Source organism: Sordaria macrospora, chromosome 5 (genome assembly GCF_033870435.1).
Source record: "Sordaria macrospora chromosome 5, complete sequence".
Classification (NCBI taxonomy): domain Eukaryota; kingdom Fungi; phylum Ascomycota; class Sordariomycetes; order Sordariales; family Sordariaceae; genus Sordaria; species Sordaria macrospora.
Window position 1 is genome coordinate 375,606 of NC_089375.1, and position 18,011 is coordinate 393,616.

The 18,011-nt window shown below is 53.6% G+C and overlaps 5 protein-coding genes across 5 annotated transcripts; 3 read left to right on the forward strand and 2 right to left on the reverse strand.

The window, feature by feature from the left end:
- Positions 1-626: 626 nt before the first annotated feature.
- On the forward strand, positions 627-2,744 carry SMAC4_07801 (uncharacterized protein; the record flags this gene model as incomplete). The annotated part of the gene is made up of 2 exons (XM_003352312.2): positions 627-1,153; positions 1,209-2,744. 2 exons carry the CDS (start codon positions 627-629, stop codon positions 2,653-2,655), a joined length of 1,974 nt encoding a protein of 657 aa, XP_003352360.1. The 3' UTR covers positions 2,656-2,744.
- A 3,024-nt stretch (positions 2,745-5,768) lies between these two features.
- Positions 5,769-9,187, forward strand: SMAC4_07800 (uncharacterized protein; the record flags this gene model as incomplete). The annotated part of the gene is made up of 2 exons (XM_024655877.2): positions 5,769-6,252; positions 6,348-9,187. 2 exons carry the CDS (start codon positions 5,769-5,771, stop codon positions 9,068-9,070), a joined length of 3,207 nt encoding a protein of 1,068 aa, XP_024511698.1. The 3' UTR covers positions 9,071-9,187.
- A 670-nt stretch (positions 9,188-9,857) lies between these two features.
- On the reverse strand, positions 9,858-12,329 carry SMAC4_07799 (uncharacterized protein). Its single transcript, XM_003352310.2, has 4 exons — positions 11,649-12,329; positions 11,462-11,499; positions 10,991-11,032; positions 9,858-10,899 (listed from the first exon to the last, which is right to left on the reverse strand). The coding sequence occupies exons 1-4, from the start codon at positions 11,710-11,712 to the stop codon at positions 10,129-10,131; spliced, it is 915 nt and encodes a 304-aa protein (XP_003352358.1). The 5' UTR covers positions 11,713-12,329; the 3' UTR covers positions 9,858-10,128.
- A 7-nt stretch (positions 12,330-12,336) lies between these two features.
- On the reverse strand, positions 12,337-15,080 carry SMAC4_07798 (uncharacterized protein). Its single transcript, XM_003352309.2, has 3 exons — positions 14,693-15,080; positions 13,854-14,639; positions 12,337-13,792 (listed from the first exon to the last, which is right to left on the reverse strand). The coding sequence occupies exons 1-3, from the start codon at positions 14,699-14,701 to the stop codon at positions 12,710-12,712; spliced, it is 1,878 nt and encodes a 625-aa protein (XP_003352357.1). The 5' UTR covers positions 14,702-15,080; the 3' UTR covers positions 12,337-12,709.
- Positions 15,081-15,867: 787 nt separating this feature from the next.
- Positions 15,868-17,448, forward strand: SMAC4_07797 (uncharacterized protein; the record flags this gene model as incomplete). Its single annotated transcript, XM_066090692.1, has 4 exons — positions 15,868-16,125; positions 16,211-16,385; positions 16,463-17,295; positions 17,353-17,448. The coding sequence occupies 4 exons, from the start codon at positions 15,868-15,870 to the stop codon at positions 17,446-17,448; spliced, it is 1,362 nt and encodes a 453-aa protein (XP_065947060.1).
- Positions 17,449-18,011: the final 563 nt, after the last annotated feature.

An 18,011-nucleotide genomic window follows, 5' to 3' on the forward strand; every position in this document is an offset into this window, starting at 1 on the left:
GTTAGTGAGATGTATTGCATGGCGGATAGATGCGTGGCGAACGATGTTTTTCACGATGTTTGTTGCTCACTCACCCTTTGATGCCCATTTTGGCTGTTTTTTGGGGGGGATTTGTGATCAATTAGGTCCAAAAGCCATGGATCAAAAAGGTCAAGCCATGATGTGAAAGCAATTATGACGTTCGTTGCGCTACCTCTTCTCACCAAGAAAGTTCATGGATGAAAGATGCAAACAAATGTGAAGGGAGGAAGGATCGTGAATTGTTGACGACATTTCCCTTTCTGGACGCATGTGGGGCGCAGACGTTGGCTCGGGGATTACCAGTGGCAGGGACCCGCCTGTGATGTGGTGTCAGCTATCTAACATATGAATCCTTGGTCTTCGCTGAAAGCCACGGTTTAAGGTGTTGCTCTGTTAGCAGACAAACAAGCGTCAACACGCAGCTGCCCATCCAACGGCATCTCTTTCAGGCCCCAATTGACCTTCAACTTCACTGAAAGTGTTTGTATGCCACATCCACCATCCATCAACAACTCGAGCTCCAAAGCTCCAATTGACGCGAAAACGACCGTTATGATGATCTAACGACACCAATTGATTTTTCCCATACCCAATTGCCACCAAAAATGTCAGCCTCCCTCCCCCACCGAAGCGTCGCCAACATCCGAGCTCCCACTGCTCCCTCCTCCCGGAGTGGTGGTGGTGGTGGCAGTAGTCACCGTGAGCGTGAGAGTTCCAGCCATCGAGACCGTGACAGAGACCGTGACCGCGGCGAAAGAGGTGACCGTGACAGAGGTGACCGTGACCACTCCGGCACATCAACGCCCACGCGTCCAATTCCTACTTTCAACACACCGTCTAGCTTGCGAGCAGAAGAGGAGCTCATTGTCATTGACTTTGGCACGCGGAAGGTCCAGGTGGGCTTCGCTGGGGACTCGGCGCCCAGGGGTGTGGTGTGGTTTGGTCCGGAGCAGCAGCGGAGGATTGGCGATTTCAGGGACTGGCAGACGGATTATCAGCAAGATTGGAGGTCGAAAGCCGCGGGAGGGAATTGGGGGAGGGAGTATGAGTTGTGGAGGCCGGATGTGAGGGGCTTGGAGCTGGGGCAGGTGGGGGATAAAGTTGAGAAGGCTGTGAGGGAGGCTTATACCAAGTGAGCACCTGATCTCATGAAGCGTTGTCGAGGAGATGTACTGACACGGTTACAGATATATGCTCGTCGACTCCCGTCCCCGGAGGATGGTCTGCGTCGTACCGACAGGTCTTCCTATTCCCCTTCTATCAGCAGCTCTGGACAGCCTCTTTCACCGCTTTCAACCACCAACAGTCTCGCTGCTATCATCACCAGTTGCCGTGACCGTCGCCGCCGGTGTACGCTCAGCGCTTGTCGTCGATCTCGGCTGGAACGAGACGATAGTCACCAGCGTCTATGAATACCGCGAAGTGGCAACTAGGAGAACAGTTAGAGGAGGCAAGAAGTTGACGGAGGAGACTCACCGTTTCCTAGCCAAAGAACTAGGCCATGTCCAACAAGACAACAAAGACGACAGGCAAGAGTACGTCTTGTCGTTCGAAGAGTGCCACGACATCGCAAATCGGCTAGTTTGGTGCAAGCCCTTCAAGGCAGACAAGACTCCCAAGTCCTCCTCTCCTCCACAGCCGGCGTCACCAGAAGGAGAAGGGCTTGCTACTGTCGAAGAAAGCGACGAAGACGAACCAACGACGACCACCACCACCACCGCTGCCGTCGGCGAGAAACCACTACCCCCTCCTCCACCAAAGACCACCACCATCCCTCTCCGCTCCGGCCGATCCCCAGCCTCCCTCGAGTTAACCTTTGACCAGCTCTCCCAGCCCTGTGAAAACACCTTCTTTGACTCGCAATACTCGCTCTCCAGCTTCGACGACCACGAGACACCCGTGCACTTGCTAGTCTACCGCACTCTCCTCCAGCTGCCCCTCGACGTCCGAGCGCTCTGCATGTCCCGAATCATCTTCACAGGCGGGTGTACCACCGTGCTGGGTCTACGCAAGCGGATATTTGACGAAGTTTCCCATATTGTCCAGGAGAGGGGGTGGGATCCTGTCTATGGGAAGGCGAAGGAACAACTACGGATGAACTCCAAACTGAAGAAGAGGAATGGCAGGCTTACAACAGGAATAACAAACAACAACACCTCGAACTCACCCGAGGCCGGAGGTGTGTCCCCACCCACTACCACGACCAGTGGAACCTCCGCCTCAGGAGAAGGACCCCCAACCCCAGCACCAGCACCATCAGGCGGAGGACAAGGCCAAGAAGAAGACGGTATCTGGCACGACGCCGCCAACTCGCTCCCCGAAATCGACCCGATCGAGGCGCAACTAGCCCGCACCAACCCCTCTTCTAGTTCCCGAAAGCCCTTACATGGCCAACTACGAGCTATCGAGTCCCTTGGGCCCTGGGCAGGCGGCAGCTTGATCACGCACCTCAAAGTACCGAGTGTGTCTACCATCGACAAGGACCAATGGACCCAGCACGGCGTCACTGGGGCGACGGTCAGGCAGGCGGATGTGGAGGCTAAGACGCAGCAGAGGTTGAGCTGGAACGCGATGAATAGGGGTGGAAGAGAGGGGAAGGAGCCGTGGACTTTGGGGGTTTGGGGTGCTGCTTGAGTCACCTGGCAGGACAGGGCAGAGGGTAGGGCAGAGGGTAGGGCAGAGGAGGTGCTGCTTGAGTCACCTGGCAGGACAGGGCAGAGGGTAGGGCAGAGGGTAGGGCAGAGGAGGTGCTGCTTGAGCTTGGGGTTCACCGCCTACCGATCTGGCTGGCTACCGTGGTGACGACGGGGAATATCTGAAGGAGGGAAGTACCTTTAGCAAGGGCATAGGGTTCACCGCCTGCCTCATCTTGCTGGCTACCGTGGTGACGTCGACGAGCAAGGGTGGTTGTCAAGGACGGAGATACATCGGTATGGTCTGCTCTGCGAAAGGAACTTCACCGCCTGCCTGACTTGGTTGGGCTTGTGGTCACGATGTGTCTTGCTGGGGAAGCAGGTACCTAGGTACCTACCACCAGGAGGTACGGGAGGATGGACGACGAACTGCAAAAGGAAGGCGGTGAGACCTCGATAAGGCGATCAAGAAGGAACCTTGACGACCTTGACGACTTTCACCCCCTGTCTGTTTGCTCAACATTACCCCTGGGTGGAGTGGGAGGATATACCTTGGAACGAGATGGAAGGGAAATGATTATTCAGGTCACGGTTGTCAGGCGTTGGCACGGCAGTGAGGTCACACAACGGAGAAGATTTTGTAAGCATCATATCCACTTGCGGTCTCGTTCCTTTGGCACTTTCATTCGAATACCTTGGGTTGGCTGTTGCTGTTTATTCTCACTTTGCTCTGTCTGGTCAGGCTCCGATTTCGGGTTGTTTGTGACGGTGTGTGGATGGATCTCAGGTTGCTGGGGTTGTAGCTTGCGGGATATGGGCTCCTTCTTGTCAGGTCGTTCTCGAGAGTGAAAGGGTTAAGTGTGGGCAACTGGCGATGACCGAGCAGGGTTGAGTTCCCGTAACGATACCTGCTGTTGGGAACTCTCTTTTGAAATTTGGGCATTGCACGAGACATGAGGCAGGCTGGCCACGGGAGATGCGTCTTTGCTACATCCCAAGTGGGCGTGACTGTTGCTCCCTCCTATCTGATCCCACATCATATACTGGTTTAACATATCAGACTTTCGGAATGCTCTTACACATGTTTTTGTCATGCCTCTAAATCCGGATTACAAGCAGTTCCTGGATGGAAGAATCCCCGATGGACTCTGGCCGATGTGTTTCTTGTCTATGTAATCCCTATCACCGGTTTGTAACTGCCTTTCAACCTGAAATGAGCGGTATTGGACTGTTTATCTGTGTTCGGATGTGTCGAGCTCACTATTCATCTGCTCAGTTTGCGGGACTGCCCGTCTGAATACCATTCGAGCCGTTGGGCACGTGGTGACAAAACGAAGGTTCGCCTCGGCAGAACCGCAAGACGCGTGGCTTCCGCGGGCTGTTGCCAGATGAAGTATCATCTCAGCTCCCTGCACACTGGTACCTCTATGTCAACTGCCATCGGTCCTCCGGGACCGAACACTCGGGAAAAGTTGACCGAGTTCCTGGAGCAACCGACCGATCTCGGCCTGCAAACAAAATCAAATGGCGTCGTGGCCCTCTTCTGCTCTTGCCTCTTTCTCTGGGACTCACGATACTTGCTCAACTTACCAGGGTGTGCCTCCCCTTATCGGCCTTTGCGCCTTCCAAGAACGTGGCTCCTGTCTATTGTTGCTCCACCGGTACCATTGTTGTGTACTTCATCCCATGTGGCAGCCACGAAAGGCAGTTAAGAAAACGGCAAGTGCTCCACTTATATGGGTGGTTGAAACTCGGGCTGCATCTGGCCAGCTGAATAAGTCCAACCCTCATTTCCCCAGGGTGGCAGAATGGGAAGTCACGATCGTGACTTTGGTGGTTACGATTCTGCCGGGCAGAACCTGCCTGAGCATCGAGTTTGGCTCCTGCCCATATTTGTTTTGCTTCCCTGGCTCCTTCCTTCGTTTTGTTTTTTCCTCCTTCCACACAAATTTTTTATCAAGCGTTCTGCGTCGAAGGATTTTTTTCTTCTCGAGGAAGCTACACCGTTTTCGACCATCGCGTCCATCACACTTTCCAAGACACAAACAACAACACACATCTACAAGGCAGAGTTATCTGACAGTCTTACCAGCATTCATCGTTCTTTCTACTTGTGGACTGGATCTTCATACTTACCGCGACAAGCTTTACTGAGCATCCTTACCAACCAACCTCAGTCACGGTCACGGGCAACAACAACCCCTCCATCACGACTCGCGACCTACCACACTTTCTGCCTCTTCCTTCAAGCTCGTCCATCGAGTTCGTAGTACTTCTTCTTCCCTCTCTTCTTTGGAGAGCTTCCCCCTTCTTCTTCTCTCTCTTTTGATCTGTAGACGTTCTTCATGGTCGATCTTTTTCTCATCACTCCGACACTACTCACCAACTTACCGGTCGCCTCCAAACCACCGAGGCTTCAGCAAGATCATCACATCTTTGCTGAAAACAACAAACATCAACCCCGCACTACCTCTTTCACCCTAACCAACTTTTGTTGACCGGAATTTTGCTTTTTGGTCTCTATCCAAAGCTATCTTCCCTTCGTCTTTCCATTGTACCGTCGGTTGACCTCATTCTCTCCGGCATCTCCATCGGCGAAGCTTGGTTCGATCCGTCGTTCTCCATTCAATCAAACTAACCTTGACGTTTGGTTGTGAGGTAAGTCTTTTTCTCAGGTTCAGTTGTCATCTTCAAGCACTTCACTTGTTTTCATCACGTGGGGTACTCGAAACACCAACGACAACAATACCATCATCATCAACTGCAAGTGCGCAGTTGGTATCCCACTTATTGCTTTCATCATCTTGGTCTGCCATCAGGCAGGCAACAGACGCACAGACACAAAAGCACATCACCGCACTTACAAGAAAAAGAGGGAGTGGGTACTGGGGACACTTCACCTTCAACATCTTTAGGCACCAAACACCACAGCAGGCACAGGTCAAAGAGGGAGGAGCCAGGTTTGACAGAACCAGGTTGCACTCCAAGGTTGGGTCGGGTTGGCGAAGTGCGTGGCAGCACTTCAAAGGGCATAACATATCTAGGCACAATACACAAACGTGGTGGTGGTATCAAAGAGGGGACCTTCTTCATCTGGGTTGGCACCCAAAAAAGATGGAGATTAATAACAAGAGACCTGTTCATCATCCCCGACAAATTCGCAAGTTCCTCCATGTTCTTTGGGAGCTTCAAACACACAGTCGACCTCTCCCACCCTACATGGTTCTGGCAGCAAAGCACCTCCTCCGCACCACCAAGCTTTGCAACTATGTCACCGTTGTCGTCGAGTCGAGTGACTCCTTCAGGCCACTCGACACATATCTCGACTCCTGTCCCGTCTTCCTCTTCTCACAGTTGAAGGCCCAACATCTAACAGAAGGTCCTAGCGTTTGCATACCCACTCTACCAGTTCCGGCTCTTATCCTGCCGTATCTGCCAACTGCCGACGAAGACCCGAGTCTCTATCCGACACTCTTCAGGTGGCATTGTGCCGTTCGACACCGCACATACCACGTGTTTGCGTTCATCAAGGTCAACATGTCTGGACGCAGGTACACGATCGAGGAGCTGAAGGAGCTCCACCAGCCATCTATCGGCAGTGCTTCGCTGAAGTTCTCCGGCAACCCGGAAGTTGGCAAGTGCACTCCATTCTCCTGACAGCACAAACTTCAAACTAACAAGGTGAAATTCCAGGCAACATTATCCGAGGCTCGGGAAGCGAATCATCCGACAACAAATTGTATTTGGCCCACAAACCAAGGCACTGGGACGAATCGTCGGTGGCTTCCGAGGAGGTCTTATTCAAGGGCAACGCCAGTCGTCGCGCTCACCGCGAGGCAACTCGTGATCTTCATCGCGACAAGATCAATCAACCCGTTCGAGAGCCAATGCGTGAGGCCGAGCACCTTCACATTGCCACTCAGTTTGCGGAGGATCCCAAGTCTTCAAACGACGGCGCTTGGGTGTACCGTGGTCGCAGCGACTCGGACGTTGCCTCAGCTGAGCCCATCTCGGCTCCTGGAGGCAAAGTGACCCAAGCCAACGAAGGTTTCAAGCGGTTCTACAAAGCCGTTGTGTCACCTACCCACGTTCGGGTCACTGCCGGAGGACGTATTGTTCCCAACACTCGCGGTCCGCCCTCACCGACTGCCAAGCGCTCCAAGGAGAGCGGTCTCAACGAGAACCAGGGACTTTCCGACAAGACTGTCCAGTCCAAGCCATCTCTGGGTCAGATGCCCTTCACCCAGCCTTTCCCAGTCATTGCGCCATACTTCCCGGGCTGTCCACCTGGCTTCCAAGCTCTCCCCGCTGGCATGCCGTTCATGCCCATGCCCTACGGTCAACTTCCTCCTGGATTCCAATTCATGCCTCAGGCTTTCAACTCTGCCGGTATGGCCCAGATGTCGCAGAATAGCATGGCAAACAACAAAGACATCAACAGTGCGCAGCCAGCTGGTTCGCAGGCTCAGACTGCTACCCCGGGTGACAAGAACGACAAGGTCAAGATTACTCCTCCCGAGTTCTTTGACCCGAGCAAGCCTTTCATGTTCAATGGCCAATACTTCATGCCCACCCCACCTGGCCCGACGGGAAACCAAATGGCTGTACCTTCCATGGTTGGTGTCCCTTCCGGCGTGACGGGTATGACTGGACATATGATGCAACAATTTCCTGGCAGACCTGGTGGCGTCATGGGCGCCTTCTCCATGTCCAACCAGGGAGTTCAAGGCTCAGCCGGTGTTCCTGGCATGAACCATCAGGGCTTCTCGGTTGCCAACTACAAGCCACCTCCGATTCCCCCGGTTATTTCCTCCATTAAGCCGAGCGATATTACCAGGAAGCAGATTGCCGGCTTCAAGCAGTCTCTCAAGTACCATGAGGACCAGCTTCAGTACAACCGTCACCAGATTGACGAGAAAGAGATGGAGTCCGCCATCCAAAACTATCGTGCTCTCATCCAACGCTTTGAGGTCAAGCTCAAGACCGAGCTCGAGTATGAGCAGTCGATTCTTGGCCAATCCGAGCTCAAGGACAATGCCACTACCGGATCTCAAACCCCGAAGGCTTCCAAGGTGGACAACAAGCCTGCTGCTGCTGCTGATAGCAGGAGCTTTTCTCAACCCATGCAACCCATGTCATCTCTGACCGAGAGCCAGTTGAACTCCAAGTTCAACAACAATGCTCCCAGTGAATTCACCGACGATGATGATTCGCAGTCGGACACGACCCATCGCAAGGACTATGGCGAGATCAGGATGAAGTTCGATCCTGAGGACTCCATGACTTTTGAGGAATTCCAGAAGATGACTGCGAATCTGCCTCCTGCGGCCGCCATGGCTCCGTCTTTCTACCCTGGCCGCTTTCGTTCGCTCTCTGAGCTAGAGAGGGCTAGGATGGAATCTGACAGACGCCTGTGTGGCATGCCCATTGAGGATCCGATTCCGCCCCCTCCCATTGACTATGTGGAAGGTTCTCAGTCTCATTTTCTCGGCGTTCCCAGCCGTGAGAATCTGAGCTCCTCCGGCAACAAGTCGAGCACGGCCGGTTCACACTACGGCGTCCCTTACCTGCTTGGAACCCTTCCCAAGAACGTCGATCCTCGCCATGCCACCTCTAAAGATTACGTGTACAGCAGACCCTTGACCCAGGATGAGATGCGCGCTCGCTTCCTTTTCCAAAACAACGCTCCCAAGGATATCAGCAAGGGCTTACCCAGATACGATGGAAAGCACTTTTACCCTGTTGCTTCCTCTACCGTTGCCGAGTCCACTGTCGCCGGCAGCCCCCAGATGCGTTCGCCTCGTTCTGGCGGTACTGCTAGGCCCGACGAGTACCGTCTCACCCGCTCCGACCCTTTCAGGCCCTGCACACCATTCCACAGGGGTGCACCTGCTTCGACCTTGGGCGACGAGGATGACTACGATACCAAGGGATATGATTCCAGGATGTACAGTCAGTCCGATAACATTCAGCCTCACATTGAGGGATTCCACTCTCGCGAGCCGACTGCCACCTACGAGTCTCGCGAGAGCAGCCTCGACGCCCATTCGATGGCTCTCCAAGATCGTCAGGCCGAGAATGTGTCTGGCGGTGCCAAGCTCTGGCCAGACATGTTGAAGAAGAGCGGTACCAGCAGTGCCTTGTCTTCGGCGACCGCAACCGGTTGGCTGCCTCAGTATCAGACTTCCACGATGATGTCTTTCCCTCCCAGCAGCGATCGTTCCCACAGAGTTGTTCCTTCTCCGGACAATGATTGCAGTGATGGAGGCGCGATGCTCACTCCTGTTCCCGAAAAGCGTGGAGAGAATCGTCCCCTTCAGCATGTCAGCTCTCTGGATGATCAGTTCAAGAATGTTACCATCGAGGCGTCTGATCGTCGCAACATGAGCAAGATTCCCGCTCCCTTCAACCTCTAAGGAGACACAGTCATGGTCTCATATGCCATGGGTCAGATCACTAATATCAGTCTGCGCAAGCGGGCAATGCGGATCAAGACCATTTTCACTGCGCCTGGACGGAGAGTATGGACCATCAGTACAAGGAATGGAAGCATCGACACATGGTTGGAAGCCTTATTCGAATACAAGAACATGGCAGACAGCCTTTTGCGAACACAAGACTTCATCATTTCTTGTTTCATTATTGCATTATCCACATTAGCCTTACTACTTTTTATGATATGCGGCATGGGCTCTACAGATGAGCATGAGTTCCGCATATATTCAGACTCACAGATGCGTTGTATCGTCATCTTTAATTAGAGTTTGAGAGAGAGAGAGAGAGAGAGAGAGTATCGAGATATGGACGGCAGATTACGAAATTACCAAATCATGTAAAGTAGGGTTAACATAGCACCGAAGAATATTGTAGAACAAAAGATGCCGATGCAGTGACTTGCACTTCCAGGGTAGGGCAACATGATGAGCACCATGGATTCGATCCAGACTCAATGAACCCATGCGGAAAGACTTTGACAACTGGAAGAAGGATGGATCCATCGTGAATAATCATGTTCGACTGGTGCAATACAAGAACAAGTTTCCGCTGTTTTACGTTATGAGACAACGAACGATTCCATCGGTGCAGAAAGACCTCTCGTCATTGATTCATGCCGTTCCATTGGCCGTTCGACAAGTACTTGAGGTCGACGGTAACACTCGCAAGTTATGGACCAGCAAGAAACAAAATACATAATGAATGACAGAGGGGGTGGAAGTTGAGTTGGTACATATCAACGAGAAAGGAAATTTTATTTTTGCCCACCACACAACGCCGGGAATATCTATCATGACCTTATATAACCCTCCCCTTTACACCCACTCCGGCTCAGACACACGATATTGTTACAAAGATGGCGAAACAAACATGACAGATCATCTCTATCCATCCAAGGCTTTCACCCAATCCAAACAAACAAACGCCAAATTTTGTTGTCCCTCTAATCTTCCGTCTAGCAGGCAGTGAGTGACACCGCTTACTTCCTGAAAGCAACATCAAAAGCAGGAATCAAAGTCTGCGCCAGCCAGAAGGAGAAGACGAGCTTAGGACCAGTCATCAAGAGCTTGGGAACAAGACCCTTGAAGAAGGCACCGGCGCCCTCGTTCTTGGCCATGTTGGTCAAGATGCGGAAGCCCGACTCGGGGTTGTCGAAGTTGCGGTTCTGGATGCGGGTCTTGATGACATCAAGGGGAGCGGAGACGACGAGCGAGGCGGAAGCGCCAGCAATAGAGGCGACAAAGTTCTCGAACCACGTGGCCTTGTTGTAGTCGTTCAGACCGAAAAGGAACTCCTTGGCGAAGGCGGAACCGCCGAAGAGGGCGAAGGATCCGGGAGCGTTACGGGCGGCAGTCCAGCCCCAGCCGCGGTACAAGTTGCCGAAGCCCTCGTCCTTGATGATGGCGAAGACGCCGCGGCCCTTGAAGGCCTCGGGGTTGGTCTGGCGCTTGATCTTGAGGACGTCCAAGGGCAAAAGGACGATCTCGCCGATGCCGATCAAAGAGCCGGCGGTCGAGTGCATGATGGCCTTGCCCGTCTTCTTGCCAAAGGCGTTCTCGAAATCCTTGCCGTAGTGCGTGCCGAGGAAGTCGCGGGCCATGGGCTGGCCGCCGTACTTGTAGATGCGCTGGAGGACCTTGTAGCCGGCGGCGTAGCCGAGACCGGGGAAGAGGGAGACGAATTTGCGGCTGAAGGGGGCGTCGGCGGTCTTCTTGAAGATGACCTTGTTGAGCTCGGCGGCGTTGGAGATCTGGGTGGAGAAATGTCAGCTTTGAAGCTTCAAAGAAAGAAGGTGGTCGTCAAGGTGCTGCGTTGAGCAGGTGACGGGAAAAGGTACGCACCTTGGTCTCGTTGGACATCAGACGCTTAGCAATGGTATCGACCTATTGTCACCAGGAAGGTCAGTAAGGTTGCTCCCTATGTTCGTTCACACTTCCTTGTCCGTGTCGTGTCATGTCGTGTCTTGTCTTGTCCCCATCTTTCCTCTTATCCTCATCCTGATTCTGTTGGCGAGGACAGCTCCAGCTCCAGCTAGCTACCAAACCAAAACCAAACCACCAATGCGACAGCCAGAGCTGCTACACCAGCCATTGGCCCGGTCTGTCTTGGTAGCTAGCATAAGATGGCATGGAGCTTCGAGAGCTTCTTCCCTCTCGTCCCCCTCCACGTCTCGTACGGACTTATCTGATCCCATTTGGACCTGTCGACGTGACTCGAGGAAGAAGGGAACCGGAGCCGATCGGTGACAACGACAACGACAACGACAACAACAACGACAATGGCCAGCAGTAGTGGCAGTACAACAAACGTACAGGATGGAAAATGGCCAACTCGGCGATACCAGCAGAGCCTATATCACACACCAACAAGGTACGAATTAGCAAACATTGTTCCCAATTCCCAATCCCCAATTGCCAATAGACATGAGCACAGATGTCATGGTAGCTCTCTTTAGTCATTGCAGACATTGCAGATTTGCAAAAGAGAAAGTAAACATACCGGATCCCAGCAACCTAGCCAGGTTGGACTCCTTCTCCGAACGACCAGCAGCGACGGGAGACATTTTGTCTGTTGTGTTTGGTGATGTGGTGTTTAAAGATTAAAAGGTTATAACCGCTGTGAGTGAGGGGTTATATGGAATTAAAAGCTGCAGTGCGTGCGGGGATGGATGGGCAACTGGCGAAGGATTGCAGAAGACGAGACGAGGGAATTGGAAGTAGGAAGAAGAGGAAGATCACGACGGAAGGATTCACAAGCACCGGCAGACGAGGAAGACGGGACGGGGACCGGAAGATAAGACAGTACTGTACGGCACACACAGCGAGCAAGGTACCTCGGACGAGGGACGGGACTGATTGAGCTGACTGGAGTGGAGGAGGGGAAACTGGAGTCACCACTGAAAGATGCCCGGATGGGGTCGAGTCGGGACTCAACGGCCGGCCGCGCGTGAAATTTTTTGAACTTTTTTTTCCCCCCCCAAGCGAAGAAGAGCCCAGCTGCTGCGAATTTCTCGCGCTAACAAAAAGAGCTCCTCCGACAGCGGGATTTACGAGTGTAACCCTTGACAAGCCAAGTCCACGCTAACATGGGATCTAAGCCAATCCGGGGCTTATCGGGCCCTAGCGCCAGCCTTATCTGAACTTCTGAACGACACACTGCCGCTGCATGTGCTTGGCGTTTGGTGTGACCCGAGTGTTCGGCGCTGACGAAGGGGGGAACACCGTGAGTGAGTGATTCAGTTGCACATGTCATTGATTATATGTAAAATAAGAAATGTTATGACAACGTTTTTGTCAGTCTATTTGGTGGTGATACCCATAGCGCATCAGGATAATGTTTGTAACACCTATGAATGCATCCCATAAACCCAACCCAAACTTGTCACGGGCTCGGGCAATCCGCCCGCAAATGATCAATCAATAGAGGTATCTCATTGGGGGTATTTCCTCGCTGCCGAAACGTCTTCAACGTGCCATACTCCCGGCTTTAAGCGGTGGTAATTCTGACACCCGCGTGGTTTTCTTGTGTAAAACAATTCTCGGCTTCGGCATGTGCTCGGTCTAAAAGTCTTGTAAGAGAGCCAAGGTATCATCGATCCGCATCACCTCCGCCATAAGCAGCTTCTCGTCCTTCAAGAACTTGGCAAACCTTGCGTACGACTCGTCACGCATCATATCCTTCTCTTTGCCCTTGACGTTCGTCCTCTTCGCAAGGGACAGCACCGCCTTCTCCTTTTGCCGACGCACCTCCAGCACCTGCAAGCAGTGCACCATGGTTGCGTAGCACTTGGCAATCAGCCCGCTGTAGGCTTGCTCCGTATCGCAGTACCAGAGGAAGATGGACTTCTTGGGATCGGCCTTGTTGTCGCGGGGCACTTCCTGCGTATGGGCAAAGCCGGCGAGACGCATTTCCAACATCTTTTGCTGGAGGTCGACCTTGCGCATCAAGCTGAGAGACTGGAGGGCTTGCTCGCCTAGCTTGCCCTTGGTGCGGAGGATGCGTGTTAACCTGAGCCCCTGACGACCGCACGTTTGTTCGATGATCGAGTCAAGTTCCGTCGCCCGGAGGTTCTCCATTAGAGGCTTAAAGTCGACCGTCCACTCATCCTCTCCGCAGTGACGAACAAAGCCCGGTTGACTCTCAGCCAGCAGCAAGAGGTGTTGCCGCAGCTGCTCAGGTCGGCTCATCCTGGCGACCGGCGCATCTCCATTTTCCTTCTTGGTGTCCATCTCTTCGTCGCTGTCGCTGTAGTCGCCATCCTCGTCGTCATCATCGCTGTCCTCTTGGCTCATAAAAGGAATCTTGTCCTTTGGAGCAAACGGGATGAGTCTCTCCGCTGCTGATTTCGAAATCGACTTGCCCGGGATCTTGCCAATTCCGAGTGTGAGGTCGACTGAGGTCTTGACCTTGTCAAGAATTTCGTTTGTTGTGACCGAGGGCGTCTCCTTCGCCTCTTCTAGCGTCAAGCTGTCCATGAGAGGGTCTGGCCTACAGCGCGAAATGTTCTTGGTCAGCTGCTTGAGCACTTGACCGTAAACGTATGCTGTCATTTCTCCGATGGTCTCGCTGACGTATTGGACAAGGCGGCGGCTGCGTAGTTCGACGATGCACTTTTCGTAGTTGATGCGGATGACTTGTCGGGGCTGCAGAAAAAATTAAATCAGCAACATAGTCTCGACCCTTGTCCCATAGGAAATGACTTACATCCAATGCCGGATCCAAGTCCTCCTCCTCTTCCGGAGCTCCGTTTGTCTCATTTCCAACAGCCAGCTTCCTACGTTTGCTCGCTCCCCCGTTCTGGGCCAGCTTGCGCTTAAGGGTCTTGGACTCCTCGCGCACCTTGCGAAGACCCTCCGCCACCTTCTGTTCGAATTCAACCTTGGCCTTTGTACCCTTGATGCCGTTGGGGAAGTAAACGTCCATGACCTCCTTGTGTACTTGCTTCTCAATCTCGTGGGCGCTCTGGAATGTCTTGCTGTGGATGACATCGACCAACTCGGCCTCGATGAGTCGGCAAAGGACCGAGTTGAGTTGTGCTTTGCTCTTGATCACGAGCTCGGGCTTCTTGTCGTCCAACCATGCGTCTTCGTCGTTGGCGAGGTTGATCTTTGCCTGGTAGGCGGCTACCAAGTCGGAGACTCGGGTCTGTCCGAGGAGCAGGAGATTCTGCATGACGTCGCGGCCGGCGGGGCCGTAGCTGTTGTCTACCATCTCGAGGATCTTGCCGGCGCGCACGAGGTTGTAGGCGGATTCATGGTTTACCGAGTACTCGGCCTCGCCCGAGTTGGCATCGACGGTATAAAAGAGGAGGTTGTGTTGTTGGAGGACGCAGAGGCCATTCTTGACTTGGCGGGCGTTGAGTTTGGAGAACTGGGTGATGAGGCGGATCGAGAGCTTTCCTCGCTGAAAAAGGGTCGCATATACTCTCGCGGGGAGTTGGCCGTAGAGCTCGTCGACCATGAGAGTGCAGAACTCTGCCTTCTCTTTGATCTGTGATAGTCATTAGTTAGCAGTGACAACCAGGAGGGGTTGGGAATACGTACAACAGCCATGATTGCTATCAGGCTCGTATAATCAATTGATGATGGTTCTTGTTGATGTCGATGTCGATGTTGAAATAAAGTTGAAGAAGATCTGGCTCCTAGAGATCCTCTCACTATCTCTAGAGCTTCCACGGTTACTACCGAAATGGCATGGGAAATCTCCAGGGATTGGCGGGGGAGGAAGAATTGCAGACGGGAGGGTAGAGCCGTGAAATTATATATTAAGGTGACAGAAAGTCAGTTGTATGGTGGGGGACTACCTGATGTTTCTATATTGTGGGAGGTGTGCTCAGCGAATGCAATGCACGCCGGCAATAGTATTCGGTGGTGACTGTTCGACCGCGGGGAAATCCGAATGACAAAATGATACAAATTATTTTTTTTGAGTCGCATGCACGGCAGGGACTCTCCAGGTCCGCGCGTCAATCGCTACGGGCGCGGCAGAACCACGCTAGCCCCTGGGGTCCCGTCTACCGGTACAGGTGCTAGTACAAGAGGTACGTACTACCTTTGGTGCCAAGTTGGAATCCACTTTTTGAGAGTTGCCCCGACGGCAATCGAATCGTGGAATCGACAACACCGAAGAGGAATCCATCCGCCCGGCAACCTGACCGAGATCCTGCTGCTGTGAGCTAAGATAAGATGAAACAACCCTTTCACCTTGTCTTCACACCGAGAAGACCCGGAAACTTCCATCTGATGAAATTGGGAAAGGGGTCTTTTGCTCTGCTGGTCTTTCCTTGGCTTCCGTCTTCCGTCGTTGCCTTCTTGTCCTCAGCTCCATTAGCCCATTATCAAGCTTCAGTGAGATCGCGGGGCATTTTGCTGCTGGTTCGCGCCAATGATGAGCTGTGTTTCACTGCTGACCACTGAGACCGCTGGGTGATGGCCTGTGCCAGCCCGTTGTGCGGCTCCCGACTCGTGCTTGGTCGGGTGCTGACGCCTTGGAGCCTCACAGCTGGGTGAGCTGGCACTGTTGTACAGCTGGAAGGTGGTCTGTGCTCTACCCAGACAGCTGCCGGCGGCACGTGCACCAGCGCCCCAGTTGCCGGTGCCAGGGAATTTTCGGAGACGGAATTGCTACACTATACTGAGACTACGTGAAGCTCCTACAAGCAGTGCTCGCTGCGCAATCATCTAGAACCGTCAATTGGACGACATCGACCCCTCCAACCATGATCTCCCGATCGGCTCTCACGAGGGGAAGCCAGCTGGCCCTTCGCAGCCCTGCCGTTGCGAAGACGGCCCAGCGCGGCTTTGCTGCTGCTGCTTCTCCCGCGGCGTCATACGAACCCACCACCATCGCCGGCGTCAAGGTTGCCTCGCGCGACGACTCCGGTCCGACCACCCGCCTCGCCGTCGTCGCGAAGGCCGGTACCCGATATGAGCCCCTTCCCGGCTTGACCGTTGGTCTGGAGGAGTTTGCGTTCAAGGCAGGTTTCTACAAGAGAGAGGAGACACGATGAGAGAGAGAAGAGGCCCATGAGCTAATAATTGGCAACTTGGGCAACTATACAGAACACCAACAAGAGAACCGCCCTCCGTATCGTCCGCGAGTCCGAGCTCCTCGGCGGCCAATTGCAGGCCTACCACACCCGCGAGGCCCTCGTCCTCCAGGCCTCCTTCCTCCGCGAGGACCTCCCCTACTTCACCGAGCTCCTTGCCGAGGTCATCTCCGAGACCAAGTACACCAGTGCGTGATAATACCTTCATCCCCCGATAAAACATGGCCAGTCTATGTTGACAATTGTTGCCTTGCCCGCCCCATAGCCCACGAGTTCCACGAGCTCGTCGAGAACTGCATCCACGCCAAGCAGGCTAAGCTCGACTCTGCCGCCATCGCCCTCGATGCCGCCCACACCGTCGCTTTCCACAACGGCCTCGGCTCGCCCCTCTACCCTACCGTCGACACCCCTACCTCGTCCTACCTGAACGAGAACTCGGTCGCTGCCTTCGCCAACCTCGCCTACAACAAGGCCAACATTGCCGTTGTCGCCGACGGTGCCAGCCAGGCCGGTCTCGAGAAGTGGGTTGAGCCCTTCTTCAAGGGTGTTCCCGCCACCAGCACCGGCAACCTGAACAACGCTGCCTCCAAGTACTTCGGTGGTGAGCAGCGCGTTGCCAAGAACGGCAAGAACGCCATCGTCATCGGTTTCCCCGGTGTTGCCCTTGGCGCCAGCCAGCCCGAGACTTCCGTCCTCGTCGGTCTCCTCGGCGGTGCCTCCAACATCAAGTGGTCCCCCGGTTTCAGCCTTCTCTCCAAGGCCACTGCCGCCAACCCCGGCGCCGAGGCCTTCGCCACCAACTACGCCTACTCCGATGCTGGTCTCCTCGCCATCCAGATCTCCGGCAAGGGTGCCGCCGTCGGCAAGGTCGCCGTTGAGGCCGTCAAGGGTCTCAAGGCTATTGCTGCTGGTGGTGTCTCCAAGGAGGACCTCACCAAGGCTATCGCCAAGGCCAAGTTCAACCTCCTCTCCGCCAGCGAGGTTTCCGGCACTGGTCTCGTCCACGCCGGTGCCAACCTTCTTGCCGGTGGCAAGCCCCTCCAGGTCGCTGAGACTCTCAAGGCTCTCGAGGGCGTTACCGCTGAGAAGCTCCAGGCTGTACGTGTGAACCTACAAGAATTGGGGAGAAAAGACATGCTAACAAAGGTTCAACAGGCTGCCAAGAAGCTCCTCGAGGGCAAGGCCTCCGTTTCCGCCGTCGGTGACCTCCACGTCCTTCCCTACGCTGAGGATCTCGGTCTCAAGGTATAGACGTAGACTAGACTTTGGAGGCGTAGAAGAAGCGGGTTGTGCAATTCGTAGTTAATTGAAAGAGGCAAATACCACAAACGCGAAACGAATCGACCGATTGACACCGGAAAGGCGTGGAAGTTTTTTGAGAAAGAGAGAGAAAGATGTTAGGATTGGGAAACCAAGAAAAAGAACCGTGTACCAACAGCAAAACCGGCCGGGATTGTTGAAGATGTTGTAGAAACTTTCGTTGTAAGAAGCGGGAGATTAGGTGAAAGAACGGCTGGGGACCGATGACGACCTTTTGTGCATATATCAACAACCTCTTAGACTTTTTCACTCCTCGCCCTTACTTCTCTAGCAGAACTATATAAATGCGGCAGGCATCATTCCTTTTGTTGACATTGGATACCCTATCAAATGGGAGACGCGTGTTTCTGTAAGGGTACATGGATGGTGTTACATTTTTGAGAAATATTCTGAAAAAGAAGGATCAAGCGCATTTGAAATTTGAGAGCAATGCCGTACTCAATGGCAACAAATGAAGTTGGTTCCGATATCAGGGGCTGATGTTTACTTTTGAC